A 16,506-nucleotide genomic window follows, 5' to 3' on the forward strand; every position below is an offset into this window, starting at 1 on the left:
CAGGTTTCAGACAGACTTTATTATTGCTAATGGAAAGCCTTGATAAGCAGCCTTAAAAGAAACAACACCAACAGACTTCTAAATATCATAAAGTACATTTACCAAAGTCAAGCAATTTTATACACTAAAAGGGCTCCTCAATCCATTTTTCTTGCTCTTTGTTCCTCTAAACGTTCTGCCAGAAGGAAGAAACTCCAGTAAATCTCAGACTTCACTGACAACCAACTGTGTAAAGATGCCAGCTGGCTACATCAGCTTGAAACAGCAACGATGCTGCAAGCCATCTTCATTCTGCAGTTTCCTCTCTAGAGGAGAAATTCTTTATCACCATTATCCTCTCCAAAGTTCAATGTTTGATGTGTGCCTTTTCTGGCAGTTACAGAGATGTTCTGATCAAATGTCAACTTGTTATCAGTGCTAAAATCCTCACAGCAATACCCCTGATTGCCCCGTGATCCTAGTCTGACAGTGAATGTTTGGTTGTCTGTCTAGTAGAGGTGTGCAACATAAAAAATATGGTTAATCAGTGAAATAACAAAGTAGCACTGCCTGGTTGTACTGATGTAGATTGATATGGATTTAAAATATATATTTGTTAATTTGTCTCTGAATTCAGCTACATGAAAACAAAACCTGTAAATTCCTTTTCTCTGCACATTTTTATGCATAAAACTGTTTCCTTTCCTCTGCCATGGAGAGTACAGGCAACTATTTCTGCTGCTAGATAAAAAAAAAATCATTTTCATTATCACATGGTAGGCTGAGGTTTCTTTCTTGATTGGAACAACAAACACTTATGACAAAACATTTGCTGCTGGAAGTACTGGTATCAGACCTTCACTCTGCTCACTGTGTGCTGATGCTAATTGGAGTTCTGGGTCATTTTTGAGGTGACCACTGAGTGCCATGTTTGTCCTTGAGAGCAGAGGGAGCTGCTCAGCCTGGCACGTTAGTGGATTAGACGTGAGTCGGTGACTGTGTCATGGATTAAAGCTCCATTCAAGAGCATAAGGCTTCCCACTGGCAGGACTGTGTCTCCAGTGGTGCAGTTCAGGCACAGCTGAAGATACTGGCATAAAACAGTGACACTATACTACAGGAAGGTTAAGGAACCTCACATTATGAATAATTGTGATAATGAGGTATTCGCTGAAATCTGAAGTAAATCTTTTATTAGATAAACATCAATGAAGTAAATGTCAGTCAGTGCATGTACAACACTCCTGTTTTGGTTAATGTCAGCTTTTGGTAAAAAAAAAAAAAAAAAAAAGGAAAAAAAAAAGAAAAAAAAAGTGAACAAATCAAAATCTTTTCCATCTTAAAAAACAGTATAAAACATTTTATTGAAATTGTGATACTGTAACAGATACAGGACCCCAAGGAGAATTAACTTTAAAATAAAAATCACAATACAAAGTCTGGCTTCACAAGCTGAAACAGCTGTTCCCCACTAACCAAAAAATATATATGTTGATTTAAGTAAGGTCGTTGGATCTGCAGTCTAACTGATGAGTGGATCCTCTTCTAAATCCTCCGACGTTTGCAATAGCTAAAGCCCCCTAATAGAGCTGGAGGAGCTGCGGTTGAGCGGCTAAAGTCGCTGACGTCAGTCCATAGTTGTGGGAAGCCCAGAAAGGTGCTAAGCAGGAGACAGCTTACAGCCACAAATCCAAATGTCTACTACAAATGCAACACTTAAATAATACAGAGTTAATAATAATACAGAGTTGTTGTTGTTGTTGTACTCCTTTCACAGGTGAGCGATACACAGAATAGCCTAACAAAGTGAATTTGGTTACATGTAATACATCACATCACAGAATAGTACATTCTTGTTTTTATTGTACAATCTCACAATGGGAGAACTTCACACAATATAGATTGACGAGTTTAAGTAAAAGAGAAAAAAAAAACAACAAAATAGACCCTGAAATACTCACCAAGTGGTGAACATCCTACAAAGAGTAAAACACTGATTTTTTATTTATTTATTTTTTTGTGCCTTTTAAATTAAAGACAACCTGTGCAGATATATCATCTCAGTGAAAAAAGATGAAACCACCATGTCATACATCAACATGTTCATCAGTCTTTGTCAGTGGCACAGTCAAGGGATGCTGAGGGAAACGAATTGCTTCACTGTTGCGCCGCATGTACGCGTGGCCGCTGATAGGGTACCACATCTCTGTGAAGGTCAGGTTGGCCACGGTGATGGCACAGCGGCCCAGGACCTTGAAGCCAGACTTGCGGTAGAAGGGGATGAGGAAGTCTTCACACATCAGTACCGCTCGGCGCACATTGGGCAGGCAGCGGAGATACTGCAGGTAACGCCACATGAGAAGAGGACCTTTGCCCTGCTGCCTGAAGGTGCGATGGACAGCCAGCACGTGGATGTGGACGGTGGAGCCACAGGGCTTGTGGAGAGTCAGCGCTTCCTGGAGCAAAGTTAAAAACACATGGTTGGATGTCATAATTACTGCTTATGTGTATATATGAATTTGTTTTTAAGAGGCAGCTAAATGATGAAATGGAAAGGTGGAGACATGCAGGATGTCTTACTGTAGTGAGCCTGTCCTGGTCCCACAGAGAGCCGATGATAAAAGCCACCAGGCGGCCTTCCTCAAACCAGCCCATGGACAGCTCCGGACACAGCGTGAGGAAATGACGCACCTCATCCAGATGAAGGGGACACTCACCTGACACTGAGATAAATGCTGAGAGAGAGAGAAAGAGAGAGAGAGAGAGAGAGAGAGAGAGAGAGAGAGAATGAGTCCATGCGCAAAAATGGTTTCGTATTACTTTTACGCACACTTAAAGCGGCCCAAACTGCCCAATAAACGTATTGCTGAAGGAATATAGATTTAACACAATCTCCTTAAAAGGTAAATAAAAATAATATCTGACAAATAAATTAAGAGCGAAAGGGAATTAGATCTGTCGAAGCGCCAAATGGTTTTACGCAAAACTCTCTTGTTGATGACTCTCTTTTGACTCAGCAAAACTTCAGAGCGAATTTGTGCCCAGCTGAGCGGATTTCTGCTTCAATATGTGACGGATAAGATGGGTTTCTTACCTTCCCGCTCGATTTCAAAGACGCTTATGGCATCTTGTGTGTTGAGCGGCCGGACTTCGCTTGCGGGAAGTGTGTGTCTCCTCTGGATAGGCGAAACGGAAGGTGATGACTGCATTGGTTTGATGAAAGGCTGGGCGCCCACAACGGACATCATACGGTTTTACACTTCTCCCTCCAAAAAAACCTTGTCTTGTCTCTTTCTTTCCCGCTCCGCAGGAAGCACCTGTATCAGGCCCTGCGAGGAGAACAGGATGGTTTGTGTCCGTATTTATAGGACAGCTCCACCGGCTGTGATTCACCGGTCGATTTGCATTTGAATATTTGATGTCAGACTGCGGGTCACAACTGTGTAGGGCAATTTGCTGAAACCTACAATTAACTGTGTTCATTGTTGCCGTTTGGTTTTTGTCTCTAAAAGGAATTGACAGATAATGACAAATGATTTTCACTGAACCACCACCTCCGGCTTTACGAGGCACGTTGATGTCCACAGAGGCACGAGCAACACAGCAGCAGTTGAAAAAAAGTTTCATATTTGACAAAGTGCCACTAAATTGAGCCGTTTATAGTTACACCACATCTCAAGATATCACAACTAGTCAGTGCAATGAAGTAGCCTGTATGCGTAAAAAGTGGCACAGACGAACATCTGTTGATCCTCATAACTTTCTGCTCCATCATTACTTCCCAATTACATGAATAAGACAATTTTTAAAAAGCCTGCTAGCTAAATTATGTAAATAAACGCCACCTTGCTTCACCTTGAGGTCACTCATGATTGTTTTCCAGCAGCTACAAGGCTACAGTTACACTTACCGGAGGAGTTTGAGGTGTATGTCAGGGAGGTTTTGTTCTCCTGGTTGAGCGGCTCTCCTTCTCTGCCTCCGTCTCTCCTACTCCACAACAGACGTCTCTTTTCATTATGGAGTGATTATTACTATGAGTCACATGATGGATTACAGAAGTTGTTTCCACAACTCGGCGCATTAGAGACACTTTATCTCCTCTCTGACAGAGCGCATAACGCATTCTTTTGGAGAAAGTGAACACCTTATATCAGAAATATTTGGGGTTGATTTGATTCATTTTGACAGCCTCTTTGGCCACGATTGGTCAAGCTGTTTCTGTGTTCAGTAGGTGTAACACAATAATACTCTTGATCAAATGAATGGAGACACGAAGACAAAATGAACACTACAGTGTGGTGTATCCTTTGACCAGCGACAGCAACCAAATGATTTTCATTTTATTCAGGTATTTAAGATTGCCATGATTTTATGTTTCCACAATCTGAATTTAATTCAGTGGAATTATTGCCTGTGCATTTTAGTTTACTCTACAAACACACACACACAGACACACACACACAGACAAGAAAATGTGTGTTTGCTGTCATACAGATAGGCGTTATTTTTCTGCAAATGATTTTGAAAATGTATGACATTACTACTGAAGTGGTTGATGACTCATCACGGACTGATGCACAGTTGATCCTGTCTAATCCGCAGCATTTGGAATTTTGACTGGAGTTTGTACTGTTCACAGGTGAGTTATAAATACAATGGAAGTGAATTGGGCTCCATAGACTTTAATGCATTATATAACCCCTACTAATTCATAAACTGTACATAATGAGCATAGGTACAGTTTATCAATGTATAATACTGAGCATATTGAGATATGAATGGAGTTTTTTTTAAACTGTATACAACAGCAGAGATATAAATACAGTCGGTCTATTGGATTGTTTTTAAATCTTAATAACTCAAAAAGTATAAAAGTTATCAATAAGAAAAGTCGTAGCACCCATCTACACAGAATCCCGCACGGTTTCACATACAGTATGAATCACTGTTGTAACATCCAAGCAAAGAAAATCAGTTTTCCCACTAACATCTCATTTCATATGCAAATTTATGAATATTTTATGAAAATACATTGACCTTCACAAAATTACGCATGTTTCAGTATATGAACAGTATATGTGGCGTACATGTGTTTTGAGTTTTGAGTAAGCGGAAAAAGGCACAGAAGAAGAAGAAGAAAACAAGAGAACATGAGCGATTGCTGCCTTCACAGCACTCACGCCAAATAATTACAAGTCGACACTGACCTACTGTCAAACATCTGAGAATCCAATACTGGTCAAGAGAGCAATGTTTCATAGCACTGAGGCAACAAGGCAGAATACAGTCACATTTCTATATTCATATGCAAGCAAACAATCCTAGCATAGGAGTGGAAAAATACTATTCAGTTACAGTTCAACTAACATAACTAAACTGATTTATACGATGAATATGTTGTAGATTGATGAAAAAATAAAGTCAGAAGGTTGTTTGCTTTCATCATAATTTGTTCCTTTCAGATATTGCAATGCTGTTATTTTAGCATTCGGAAGCGTTTTAAACAGCTAAATACTGGTCCAACTGAGGATAATTATCATGTTCATCCAGACACATGTGCACTCACTGCATTATGAGCAGGTGGATGAACTCCATCAGGAAAGGTTTGCTTATTTCTAATGTGTGCACAAAGAGAGAGCTACGGGGGGTTTGTGAAGTCATCTATACTGAATGGAAGTTGCTATTAAACAGCCCTGCAGCTTGATAAGGAGGGGTAAGGCAGAGTAGTGCTTAAGTGGGGTCCAACTGCTGGTGTCTGCTAAGGTTTAGGGTTGAGAAGTAAGGTCAGGAATATGGTGTTTTAGGTATTCTTGCTTAGATCATGCAGCATGTGGTTTGGAGAGAACAGATCTATTCAGACAGGAGCTACGAGGGATTTTAAGTGCTGAAGTAGCCAGAGGGGCAACAAGAGAGTCCCTATTGAAGCTGGAAGTGTCTGTGTTTTTCCGGTGGGGCTGAGAGGTGATGCGTAGATGGGAGAGCAAAAGTTAAGGCTTTTTCTCTTCTACTCTGGCTGGGGCGCTGGTGTCTCGTTGGCATTGTTGTCAGTGATCTTGTTTTCCAGCTCATCATCGGACAGGAGGTCCAAGGAGGAAGTTCCCTCCACCTGCAGCGGACGTCTGCCTGAGCGACTGGAGGAGAAGCTGATGGGGCCGCCACGCCTGAAGGAGGAAGAGGTGTAGAGGTAGAGAGAGGGTGTTGACACCGGAGGCCAAAGTAAAAAAAAAAAACAAAGACAAAAGCCTGAGAGGGAAAAGATGAATATCTGATAATTTACCCTCATTCATTAAGCCAACATATGTTCAAAGGTAAAATGTTAGCTACTCATTTCTCCATCAAACTCACACACAATCTTAACAAGGAAGCTAATAAGAAAAAAGTGAAAACACCTGTGTGGGTTACCTATTTAGCAGTTGCTTTACTATAAGTGACAGATAGTGGATGCTTTTGTCTGCTTCACCGTACCTGAGGCGGTTCTTGAGTGTGTGCACCTCACGGCTCAGACCCTCGCTGGCCTCGGTGGCGTCATCCAGCTCTCTCTGCAGTTTCCTGCGTGAGGCATTGGCTCTTGTTGCCTCCTCTTCAGCCTCCTCCAGCTGACGTTTCAGCTGCTTCATGCGGGAGTTAGTCTTTTCCACCTTTACACGCACAAACACAGAAAAACAAAAAACGATAGTGAGAAATTTAAAATGGGTGTGCAGGCTGGCATTTTAGGACTGCAGGGTTGCTTCCTGGTCTACATTGTAGAAAGAGATGCTTGAAAACAGCTAATTACGGCAGTGTTCATATCAGCAGTGACAGACATACTTGTTCTTTAAACTGGTCGGCATGGCGGCGCTCATCCTCCACCTGCATGCAGATTTCTTTCAGCTTCTTCTCGGTCCTTCTCACAATCTTGTTGGCTGTTGCTCGCTCCCTGCAGTGAAGAACAGGTGAAGGTTAGAGAAAAGGAGCAAGATTAATGTAGGTAAACCTATCAATGTGTTTTAGACAATTATTTTTGACTAAATTTTGATCTCATAGTAACAGGGTTTGCTCTACAAATAATGTTCATTCATTTAAGCAAGGACGAGAATGTAATCATTCTCACTTAGCCTCCTGCTCCAGCTGTTCCTCCAGCTGTGCTATCTTGGCCTCCAGGGCAGCGATGGAGGCCTTAAACCTGCTCTTCACCGAACCCTCCAGCTCTCCCAGCTTGGCCCGCAGCTCCTTGTTTTGACGCTCCAATTGCTGGCGAGCATTCTCACTCTTCTGGCCTGTGCTGCGCTCCGCACTCAGCTCTGTAGTCAGTGTGTCCACCTGGAAAGAGGAAGGAAGAGAGAGAGGGGAGCAGGTAACAGAGAGAGGAGGATAGAGAGAGTATCATGTATGAACCTCATGTTATTTATGATTTGACTTAAATCTTTTTTATACTTTATATTAGTCCGATGAAAATAGGGATGAACAAAGATGGTATAAAAGTATGAACACAGTACTATTTCAATATAACACCACACCACACCTGCATGGTTGTCTTTCTGAAGCGGTCGTTGAGTAGCTCCATGTTACCCTGCTCCTCTTCCAGCTCCTCCTCCAGTTGGGCAATACGAGCCTCCAGCCTCCTCTTCTCATCCATCAGAGCAGACCTGAAGCACAAAAAGTAAGAGAATTATGTCGTCAAAATGTGACTTCAATAATCTTCTGTTGAAAGAGAAGACCATATAAATACTGTATGTCCTGGCTGAGAGGAGCATCTTAAAAGTGGCTACTAATCCTCCCTGCCGAACCAATTACTTAGGGTTTGATGCAAAATAAAAAATAGTACAAGAAGGTTTAGAACATGGTCAAGCGGGTGAGTGTAACTTACTTTCCAGAGGTGCTGTTGGAGATTTCATCTTGCAGCTCATCCCGTTCCTGCTCTGCATGGCGCCGGCCCCTCTCAGATGCTGCCAGGTCCTGCAAAGAGAGAGAGCAGGACAGAGAGACAGGAGAAAGGTTAAAGGTGAAACACAGGTTATCAGCACTTCACTTGTGTGTCATCGAACGTTGAGAGAGAACCATACAATGCTTTATCATGAGTTAAGACTGTAGAGTATACAGTGCATACAAAAGCCCAGCTGCCATAAATCAACACCCTACAACCCTAAATAGCTCCAGCTCCACCATGCATCAGGCTGAAGTCCTGTACCTCATGTAGCTGCACAATCTCAGCCTCAAGGCTCTTGAGTTTCTTCTCATTTTCCTTGGACATGGCAAAAATATCATCTCTAGAAGCTCGGGCGTCTTCCAACTCCCGCTGGTAGTCCTTCATTTGGGCCTGAAGGAGACAACGTATTGCTGAGAATGGCTGCTTACTGTAGTGCTTAGAATGGGAAAGGTATGAATGGAGGATGAAATATGAAGCATAACTGATTCAAACATATGTATCAAATCCATACCTGTAACTTGCGCAGCTGTTTGATGGCTTCATCTCGAGCCTTGTTGGCTCCTTCTATATGACCCTCTATATCCTTCAAATCCATCTCCAGTTTCTTTTTAGCAGCTACAGCCAGACCTCTCTGCTTCCTCTCATCCTCCAACTCTGCTTCCATCTCTCGCACCTGAGGGGAGCAGCCAGAACAAGATATTAGTGTTGTGGGACGTATAGAATATTCTTCCATCATGACTTTACTTTTTTAAGTGTTATCCCGCACCTGCTTGACCAGCGCTCTCTTCTTTTCATCGTTCTGGTCATCGCGGCCTTGAAGGTCTCTCTCGTACTGAGCCTTCATGGCCTGCATGTTGACCTCCAGACGCAGCTTGGCATCCTCTGTGGCCTGCAGCTCATCCTCCAGCTCCTCCAACTGAGTCTTCATCTCTTCCAGCTGCTGCTCCAGAGTACGCTTGGATTTCTCCAGCTCATGGACCTGATAGGGAGGAGATACACAGAGGGTGATTGGTGAAAGAGAGATGAGGGTTTAGGAAGAGAGCATGGAAGGAGAAAGAAAGAAAAATTCTGTAGCAGATTTTTTTCATATGTGCTGTATTGATCCCAACACTCACATTCTTGCCCACGTCATCCTTTGAACTCATTAGATCTTCCATTTCAGCACGTAGCTGCTTGTTAACCCTCTCCAGCTCTTCTTTGGCCTCCAGTGCCTCGTCCAAAGCTCTGGTCATGGACAGAGCTTTGGTCTCCTTCTCTCTGGCCTCAGCTTCAGCACGGTCACGTTCCTCAGCATAACGAGCTGAGATGCTCTTCTCCTCAGCCAGCATCTGCAGAGGAGGACATCAGATTGGAATTTTATGAAAATTATCTTTGTAATTTGTGAAGACGGTAATTTGAGGAAATTAATTAAATCTATTTAACCTATAAAACTAGAGGATTTAATAGTGATATTTAAAAATATATTGAAGACAAATTTACAAACTCACTTCACTCCAAAATTGTTTTCTGAACAAAATATCTGTGCGTACTCACCTGATCAAACTTCTTCTGCTTCTTCTCCAGGTTGGAGACGATCTGTCTCTGGTGATCCAAGTCTACAGTTAGATCATCCAGCTCCTGTTGCAGACGGGTCTTTGTCTTCTCCATCTTTTCAAAAGCGATGGTCTTCTCTTCCAGACGCTGGCTGGACAGCTCCATGTCCTTCTGCAGCTTCTTCTTTGTCTCCTCCAGGCCCTCGATTGTTCCAACATCATCCTCTAGCTTCTTCTTACTCTCTGACAGCTACAAACAGAAAACAGGACATATTCAGAAAAGAATAAACAAAAATATGACTTAAACATTGCTGACCATCTGTCCTACCTGAGCCTGTAGGGTCAGCATCTGTTTGTCCAGATTCTTGCGTGCCTCCTCATCCTCCTCCTGCTGCTCCTGCAGAGCATTCTTCTCCTCTTCTAACTGGCGTATACGACTGCTGAGGTTTAGTTTCTGGCGGGTCTCCTCCTGGAGCAGCTCCTAAAAGAAAATGAATATTTGTCCAGTTAGTTTAACAGAAAGTAGTAATTAGTTTTCACTTGATGATTCATGCTCAGAGACGCCGTATGTCACCTGTGTGTCTTGTAGCTGACTCTCTAGTCCAGAGACATCTTTGGCCATCTTGATACCCTTCCTCTCTGCATCTTCCAGCATGGTTGAAACATTGTCCAACTCAGTCTGTATGGGACGGTACAAAGGTCAATTTAGGTTAAATGTATTGTTAAAACACTGTCATAAAAATAGGCTTGTCAAAAATGTGGTTTTATATCACAACTGCGTTCTTCAACTTTGCACTTAGCTTTTCAGTTAAACTGCATCATTACAGTTTCCATTCATTTGGTTTGCATACTGTTAGTAAGAAGAACAGTCTACCTCTAATATAAAGGAACAGTTTAAAAATTAATTTTCTAAAGTATACAGCTTTTACAATCAAGAAAGAAATTCAAATTTAAGCTAATCTATGGCATCTTCTGTTAATAAAACACAAAGAAAATGAGGATTATACATCCAGAAGTGTTCAGAAAGTTTTGACATGGAAGCTGAAGTTTACCATTAAAAGTAGAGTCAGTCATTCTGAAGAAAGATTGTTTATATTTTAACTTAACACCCAAACAAATACACCTCTCCCCTAAGAAACTCTGCACCCCAAATTCATGGATGCACATTGCCAAGGCAACAACCAAAAGAGAAATATGGCACAATTCAGAGTGATGCATCAGCTGTAGAGTCACCTCTGTTCCTCTCACACTTTATCACTGGTGGAAAAAAATCGTCTCATGTGAGCACAACAGTCCATCCACACTCTCCGCCTCTCTGGTTTGCCACCATTCAACGGGTGCTGGAGACAGGACACCGACATGTCCTCACACAGACAGCTGCTCTGATGACTTCCCCCTGTCCTATGCACTAGCACTAACGCCCCCTGCTGCTGATTGGCTGGAATAGTATTGTGTGGCTCGCTCCAGCCACTTTGTTTGTTTCTCATTCACAAAGCCAGTGCTGTGTATGTATGTATGCACTCACAGAAGGGACAGCTAGCGGACAGTGAGGAGATATTTGCTGAATTTGACAAAAAGTGTGCTGAAAATCTTTCACCAGAATCACTGACTCTACCTTTAATGACAATATTTCTTTATGATCAGTACATTTAAAAATATATGGTTTATTTTTTCTCATAGGTGGTACCAGTTTCACCTAAAACACATGGATTCCATCACTATATGGGGGAAAAAAACACTATTTTTGATTGTATTCATTTTACTTGGATTGATTCCACTGTTTTAAATCAAGCATGTTTTCATCTCCACCCCTCACCTGCAGTTTGTGTGTGCGTTCACCCAGTTCTGCCTTGGCCCTGTCTCCCTCAGTGACCCTGGCCATGTACTCCTGCAGCTGGCCTTCCAGTTTCTTCCTCTTGTGCTCCGACTCTGTCTTCGCCTGCTGTAGGCTCTTGACCTCATTGGTCAGCTCCTTATTGGCGCTCTCCTGGCTCTGCTTGGTCTTTTCCAGATTAGCCTTAAACTGGACATAATGAACGGCAAACATTAGTGTAGTCACATGATGAAGTGATGTCGCTATCTCTTTGAAGGATTTGATAATCCTGTGATATTAGATTGTAGATTGTGGAAAGGTATTTCACCCTCTTGGCCTGTTCCAGCTGTTCAGACAGCTCTTCCAAGGCAGTGGCATGCCTCTGTCGCATCTCTTGGATCTGACCCTCATGATTTTTAGTCTCCTCCTCAATGGCTTTCTTCAGCTCTGCAACTTCCTGTTCACGCTTGGTCCTACAAAGAATAAGGACACAGAAAAGACTTAATTTTCCTGTTTCCTGATAGACCACTGTCTATTATAAAAATGTAAATTAAGGAGTAAAATGCAGAGTGCAGTACCTAAGCTCCTGCTGGGCTGCGGTTGTATCAAGGGTGTCCTCCAGTTCTGTCTTAAGGGCCTCAAGCTCTTCGCTCAAGTCCCTCTTGAGCTTCTCGGCCTTGTTCCTGGATTGTTTCTCGGACTCTAAGTCCTCCTGCAGCTCAGACAGCTGGGCCTGCAGCTCCCTCACCTGTTTCAGAGCGTTGTTCTTCTGGCTAACCTCATCTTCACCCCTGTTCAACATTAAGAACATTGAAGAACACGTAACAAGATCCCAGATACAAAGTGAAAAAAACATTGTGACTGTGATGGTATGATTGAAAAAAATATGACCAGGGAACCTCACAAAAAATATGCTGCAGCCTGAATTTTATTTTAATATCATTAAAAAAATTCTTTCTTCTAGCTCTTCACTCATTTTACATTTTTTAACTTTTGTGTATAAATAAACTATTGCTTGAAAAGATTAACACACACACACACACACACACACACATTCAGTTCCTTGAGTGAACTCATCTGCTGTGTGGCCACTGGGTGGCAGCAGAGACAAAATCACTATTTTATAACTCACTTGATGCCAACAGTTTTCTTATGATGGAGACTCCTAAATAAGCTGCATGCAGGCTGCTTAGATGCATGGTTTTAAACTTACAAAGACTCATTAATACCACACAAATTACATGACCACCCATCATACAGTCAAACGACGCAAACACATTCCAATGCAGTGACAATCAGTGGATGAATATGTTTTGTTGAGGCAGCCTGCAGGACAATGAGTCTCACAGGCTATTTTTTACTAAATTATAAGATCTCTGCTATATAAGTGTCTGCAGTGTTGTCAGTCCAATAAAATGTGTCATATAAACTGGCAGGTGTGAATTCATCGTGCAATAATGTTTAGTGTGATGACTGTTCTGCACAGCTATGCAGCACTTATCTGAGACTGACTCATGTAGCAGAATCTCAGTGACTCAATATTAAAACTCTGGAACCCATATTTAGCTTGCGTGCAGTTATGTAATACTTTTGTTGGTGAAGTGATGTGACCTGTACTGAACAGTTTTGCTCCATTGTCCCCCAGGTGGTCCCAGTATCTCCTACCTAGCCTGCAGTATCTGCTGCTCGTCTTCCTTCTTGCCCAGCTGAGCTTTCAGCTCCTCTGTCTGGGCCTGAAGTTCGGATATCTGGTCTTGAAAGTCGGTCGTTTCCCCATCCAGCTTCCTCTTAGCCTTCTCTAGCTCCTGACGGGTCTTCTCTTCCTTCTTCAGTCTCTCTGAATTAGAAATAATTTTAATAAACAATGGTTTATTAAATCACAAAGAAACATGAGCATGGTTTAAAGTTTACAGGCTCATGTATTGAACAAGTTTATTCTGCTTTCCTGTTCTATGCATTCTGTTAATTTACCCTCCAAGTCGACTATCATCATCTCCTGCTTGTTCTTGACCTTGCCCAGGTTCTTGGCTTTCTCTTCCTCTTCAGCTAGCACCGAGGTCATCTCATTGATTCTGTCCTCCATCAGTTTTTTTTCCTGAAGATGAGAGAGAGGTACAGGTAGGTTAGTGCACAGCTAGCCTCTCAAATCAGTGTCAACATGTTTCAATGCTCTGAAACTTTTGACTGTATCTTATTAAAGGAGAAAAGACCCTCCATCTCTTATTTAAAACCAATCCTCACAATTCTACACTACATCTCTGTGCATCCTAAACCCGTAGTTGAAATGTAGACCCTTTTCTCTCACCTTGATGAACTTGGAGTTCTGGTCCTCTAGTAGCAAAATGTCCTCTTCAAACTTCTTCATTTTGGCCTCAGCTGTTACCTTCTCCAGCTGCAGCTTCTGCCTGCCAGCCTCCTCTTCATCCAATTGTTCTTCCAGGTCCTACACACACACGTATTTAATCATAACAAACATATTTTTGTTTTTAAGTAATTTGAAAGACTAATCTTTTGAAATATATTTCCAACAGTGCAAAAATTGTTTTTCAGCATCCACTACTTAAATTTCCATATCTCTAGGACATACCTGGATATGGGACTGCATCTTCTTCTTCTCATTCTGCAGGCCCTGGCCTCTTTCTTCTTCTTCCTCCAGCCTGGACTCCAGGTCATGGAGGATCTCCTCCAGCTCTTGCTTTTTGGAAGCCAGACGAGCTCTCATCTCCTCGGCCTCTGCAAACAGCTCTGTCTCTGCCTGCAGCTGCTCTGCTAGTATGTTCTTCTCCTCCATTAACTACACATAAATAATGTTAATGCCTTCAATTATGCATCATGAAAATTCATGTTGTTAAAATGTGGCACTAACAGAGTATTTCTGCAGTTGTAACTGACCTGCTGGTGTTTCCTCTCCATCTCCACCAGCTCTCCCTCCACCTTGGTCTGCTTCTCCTTCACCTTGACCAGCTCCTCATCTTTAGCCTGCATCTCCTCCTCCTGCCTGGTCACCTGCAGCAGGGGCTTCACCTGCAGGTACAGATGAAGAGAAATGTTTCAGAAGACGAAGCACATTCTAGCTGACATATTGGAGCTAGATTTAAATGGGAAATTATAGTATCTCTTCTGATAAATCTGACCAGTTCTCCTTTGGACCTCAATGCTGGCACGATCCTTACCAGAAGGGTAGTGACTTCTATAGGCAGACACACACTGCACAAACATTCTCGGCAGCATGCATGTATATACACAAAGGCACACACCTTGGTGAAGAGTCTCCACCACTGCCAGTGACGCAGCTTCAAGTATGCAGCACAGTTTCTCTGGAGAACCTTCAGTGCACTAAGCTGCTGCTGCTTCTTAGCAAAGGCTCTGAAGAATTACGAGAGAGGAAGAGAACAAATATTGAGACAACAGTCAAATCAAATTTTTTGTGATAAAATCTTCAAACTAACTCTGGGCCTTTATAAACAAATAACTAAGTAGACAGCCCTTACTTGCGTGCCAAATATCCTCGACAGACGGCCTGAAAGTAAATTATGATGTCAGTGATCTTCAGGTCCCTCTCTTCCTCCAGGTGGGCCAGGACTCCAGCCCTGAAGAAGATCTTACTCTGGCCGATACGAAACAAGTTGCCATCTAGCTCCAGGGCTTTGATCTACCAAAGGAAAGGGGAGACACGAGAGGACTTAAATTAATAACTGTTCTTTGTTGTGTAGTAATGGGACTAGATCATTCACAAAATCTATTTTATATTTAGAAATTCCTGCTTTAAAGATGAGGTGGTTCTTCATACTTTATTTAGACTGTTTTTACACTCAAATGATGAACATTTGGATTATTTCATTGTCTTATAACCTGAGAAAGTCATAATAAATGAAGCGCCTTGTTTCAAATGTGAGCGGTGTGACTCTGAGGCAGCAGTTGAGATAAATTGCGTTTGTTCTCGACTGAGACACAAGACCTTACCATTCTCTCGCAGGCCTGCTTGCCATCCATGAAGCCCTTGGGAATGGCGTTAGGAGTGAGGATCTCATACCTGGACACAAAGCAGAGAGAGGAGTCCACTGTAAGAACAGAGAGTCACTAGGACAAAAAAAATAAATTTGTTGCTTCAAACTGGCTAAAGCTATAAGATGTAGAACGTGGGAGAGAAAGAAGTGGTAGAGGCTTGCGTCTCCTAAATTACAGTTACAGAGCTACCGAGATCAAACAATTTCACAAAGGTGAAAGAATATCAGAGACCAGATCCTTCTTTTATTAACAGAGTGAAAAAGCATACTGCTAGGTTTCTGAGAGCCATATCATGTCATATTTTATACCTATTATTTATCTATTTATGACAATTATGGTCATCTATTTATGACAATAAAGTTATATGCTTTACTTTATCATCTAAATTTTCCACATTTTTACAGGACATGTGATGACCAGACATTAACTGAGTCAGAGGTAAAGCATTACCTCTGTCTGAACTCCTGGAAGACGATGCGATTAGGGAAGCCCTGTCTGCAGATACGGATCCCCTCCAGCACACCATTACACCTCAGCTGGTCCAGAACCAGGTGGGGGTCCAGTTTTCCAGCCTGGGTGAGGAGGATGAAGAAGAAAGAAGAAAGCAGGGAGGAGATGGGGAACAAAAGAAGGTGAATGAAAACAAGAGGAGAATGAAAATGAAAAAACAAAACAAAAAAAAAATTGAGAAGGTTAAAGAACAAACTTTACATTTGGGCAAAATTCATTCAAGCTTATCACAAGTAAGCTTTATCAAACAGTACATATATCAATATCTATCAGTCCAGCTTGTACTGAGGGTAACTGTGACAATCTTGAGACGGACCCTTTTTTCATGGTTTGGGATGATGCATCGGACAAAGTTGGGATTGGTGTTCCTCAGTGTGGCCATCAGCTTAGACAACTGCTCCTTGTACAGCTGTCCCACGGTGCGGAACATGCCCTTCTTGGTCTTGTAGGCAGCACCAAACGCTGTCTCATTCATGCCTGCAACCTGGTCCAGACCCACAATTCGGTCAACTGGTGATGAAAGATGAGATGAAGAGAAAGACAGATAACTGTATTAACAGAGGGATAGATACAGTAGCTGACGTGATGTTTGTGATGCTATCTTTATTGATAGATGTATGTAAAATACATCAAAGTGATGCGCTCGGGGTAATTATAATATGTAGAAAAGAGAAAAGCCAACAAATTGTCTTTCAGGTTTTGTATTAGTGTTTAAATCCAATGCGGATATTCATCAGGAAACGTTAAACTGAACAGGA

The 16,506-nt window shown here is 42.1% G+C and overlaps 2 protein-coding genes across 5 annotated transcripts in view; both read right to left on the bottom strand.

Annotated features, from left to right (window-relative positions):
* Positions 1-1,318: 1,318 nt before the first annotated feature.
* Positions 1,319-4,370, bottom strand: LOC122967679 (serotonin N-acetyltransferase-like). Its single transcript, XM_044332446.1, has 4 exons — positions 3,890-4,370; positions 3,074-3,308; positions 2,560-2,714; positions 1,319-2,435 (listed from the first exon to the last, which is right to left on the bottom strand). The coding sequence occupies exons 2-4, from the start codon at positions 3,225-3,227 to the stop codon at positions 2,067-2,069; spliced, it is 678 nt and encodes a 225-aa protein (XP_044188381.1). The 5' UTR covers positions 3,228-3,308; positions 3,890-4,370; the 3' UTR covers positions 1,319-2,066.
* Positions 4,371-4,641: 271 nt separating this feature from the next.
* The window catches only part of LOC122967676 (myosin-10-like), a 58,572-nt gene continuing 46,707 nt past the window's right edge, over positions 4,642-16,506 (bottom strand). For all 4 annotated transcript variants that reach the window (XM_044332441.1, XM_044332444.1, XM_044332440.1 and 1 more), the window contains 26 exons: positions 16,065-16,258; positions 15,689-15,810; positions 15,194-15,263; positions 14,722-14,882; positions 14,488-14,596; positions 14,123-14,254; positions 13,818-14,024; positions 13,536-13,673; positions 13,202-13,325; positions 12,896-13,067; positions 11,809-12,021; positions 11,559-11,703; positions 11,234-11,440; positions 9,992-10,096; positions 9,746-9,898; positions 9,419-9,667; positions 9,001-9,213; positions 8,652-8,864; positions 8,397-8,558; positions 8,147-8,275; positions 7,826-7,914; positions 7,481-7,604; positions 7,070-7,278; positions 6,787-6,895; positions 6,445-6,617; positions 4,642-6,140 (listed from right to left, as the gene is read on the bottom strand). In XM_044332441.1, the coding sequence (XP_044188376.1) occupies positions 5,984-6,140; positions 6,445-6,617; positions 6,787-6,895; positions 7,070-7,278; positions 7,481-7,604; positions 7,826-7,914; positions 8,147-8,275; positions 8,397-8,558; positions 8,652-8,864; positions 9,001-9,213; positions 9,419-9,667; positions 9,746-9,898; positions 9,992-10,096; positions 11,234-11,440; positions 11,559-11,703; positions 11,809-12,021; positions 12,896-13,067; positions 13,202-13,325; positions 13,536-13,673; positions 13,818-14,024; positions 14,123-14,254; positions 14,488-14,596; positions 14,722-14,882; positions 15,194-15,263; positions 15,689-15,810; positions 16,065-16,258 (4,079 nt within the window). In that variant the 3' untranslated portion in view covers positions 4,642-5,983. The remainder of the gene's footprint in view (positions 6,141-6,444; positions 6,618-6,786; positions 6,896-7,069; positions 7,279-7,480; positions 7,605-7,825; positions 7,915-8,146; positions 8,276-8,396; positions 8,559-8,651; positions 8,865-9,000; positions 9,214-9,418; positions 9,668-9,745; positions 9,899-9,991; positions 10,097-11,233; positions 11,441-11,558; positions 11,704-11,808; positions 12,022-12,895; positions 13,068-13,201; positions 13,326-13,535; positions 13,674-13,817; positions 14,025-14,122; positions 14,255-14,487; positions 14,597-14,721; positions 14,883-15,193; positions 15,264-15,688; positions 15,811-16,064; positions 16,259-16,506) is intronic.

This window comes from Thunnus albacares, chromosome 17 (genome assembly GCF_914725855.1).
Source record: "Thunnus albacares chromosome 17, fThuAlb1.1, whole genome shotgun sequence".
Classification (NCBI taxonomy): Eukaryota; Metazoa; Chordata; class Actinopteri; order Scombriformes; family Scombridae; genus Thunnus; species Thunnus albacares.

Bases quoted from the DNA above. Each gene is read 5' to 3' on its own strand.
- LOC122967679 (XM_044332446.1), bottom strand. From the start codon at position 3,227: ATGATGTCCGTTGTGGGCGCCCAGCCTTTCATCAAACCAATGCAGTCA. The intron at 2,715-3,073 runs GTAAGAAACCCA...TCTCTCTCTCAG, and splicing joins CTTTGAAATCGAGCGGGAAG to CATTTATCTCAGTGTCAGGT. The intron at 2,436-2,559 runs GTAAGACATCCT...ACTTTGCTCCAG, and splicing joins ACCAGGACAGGCTCACTACA to GAAGCGCTGACTCTCCACAA.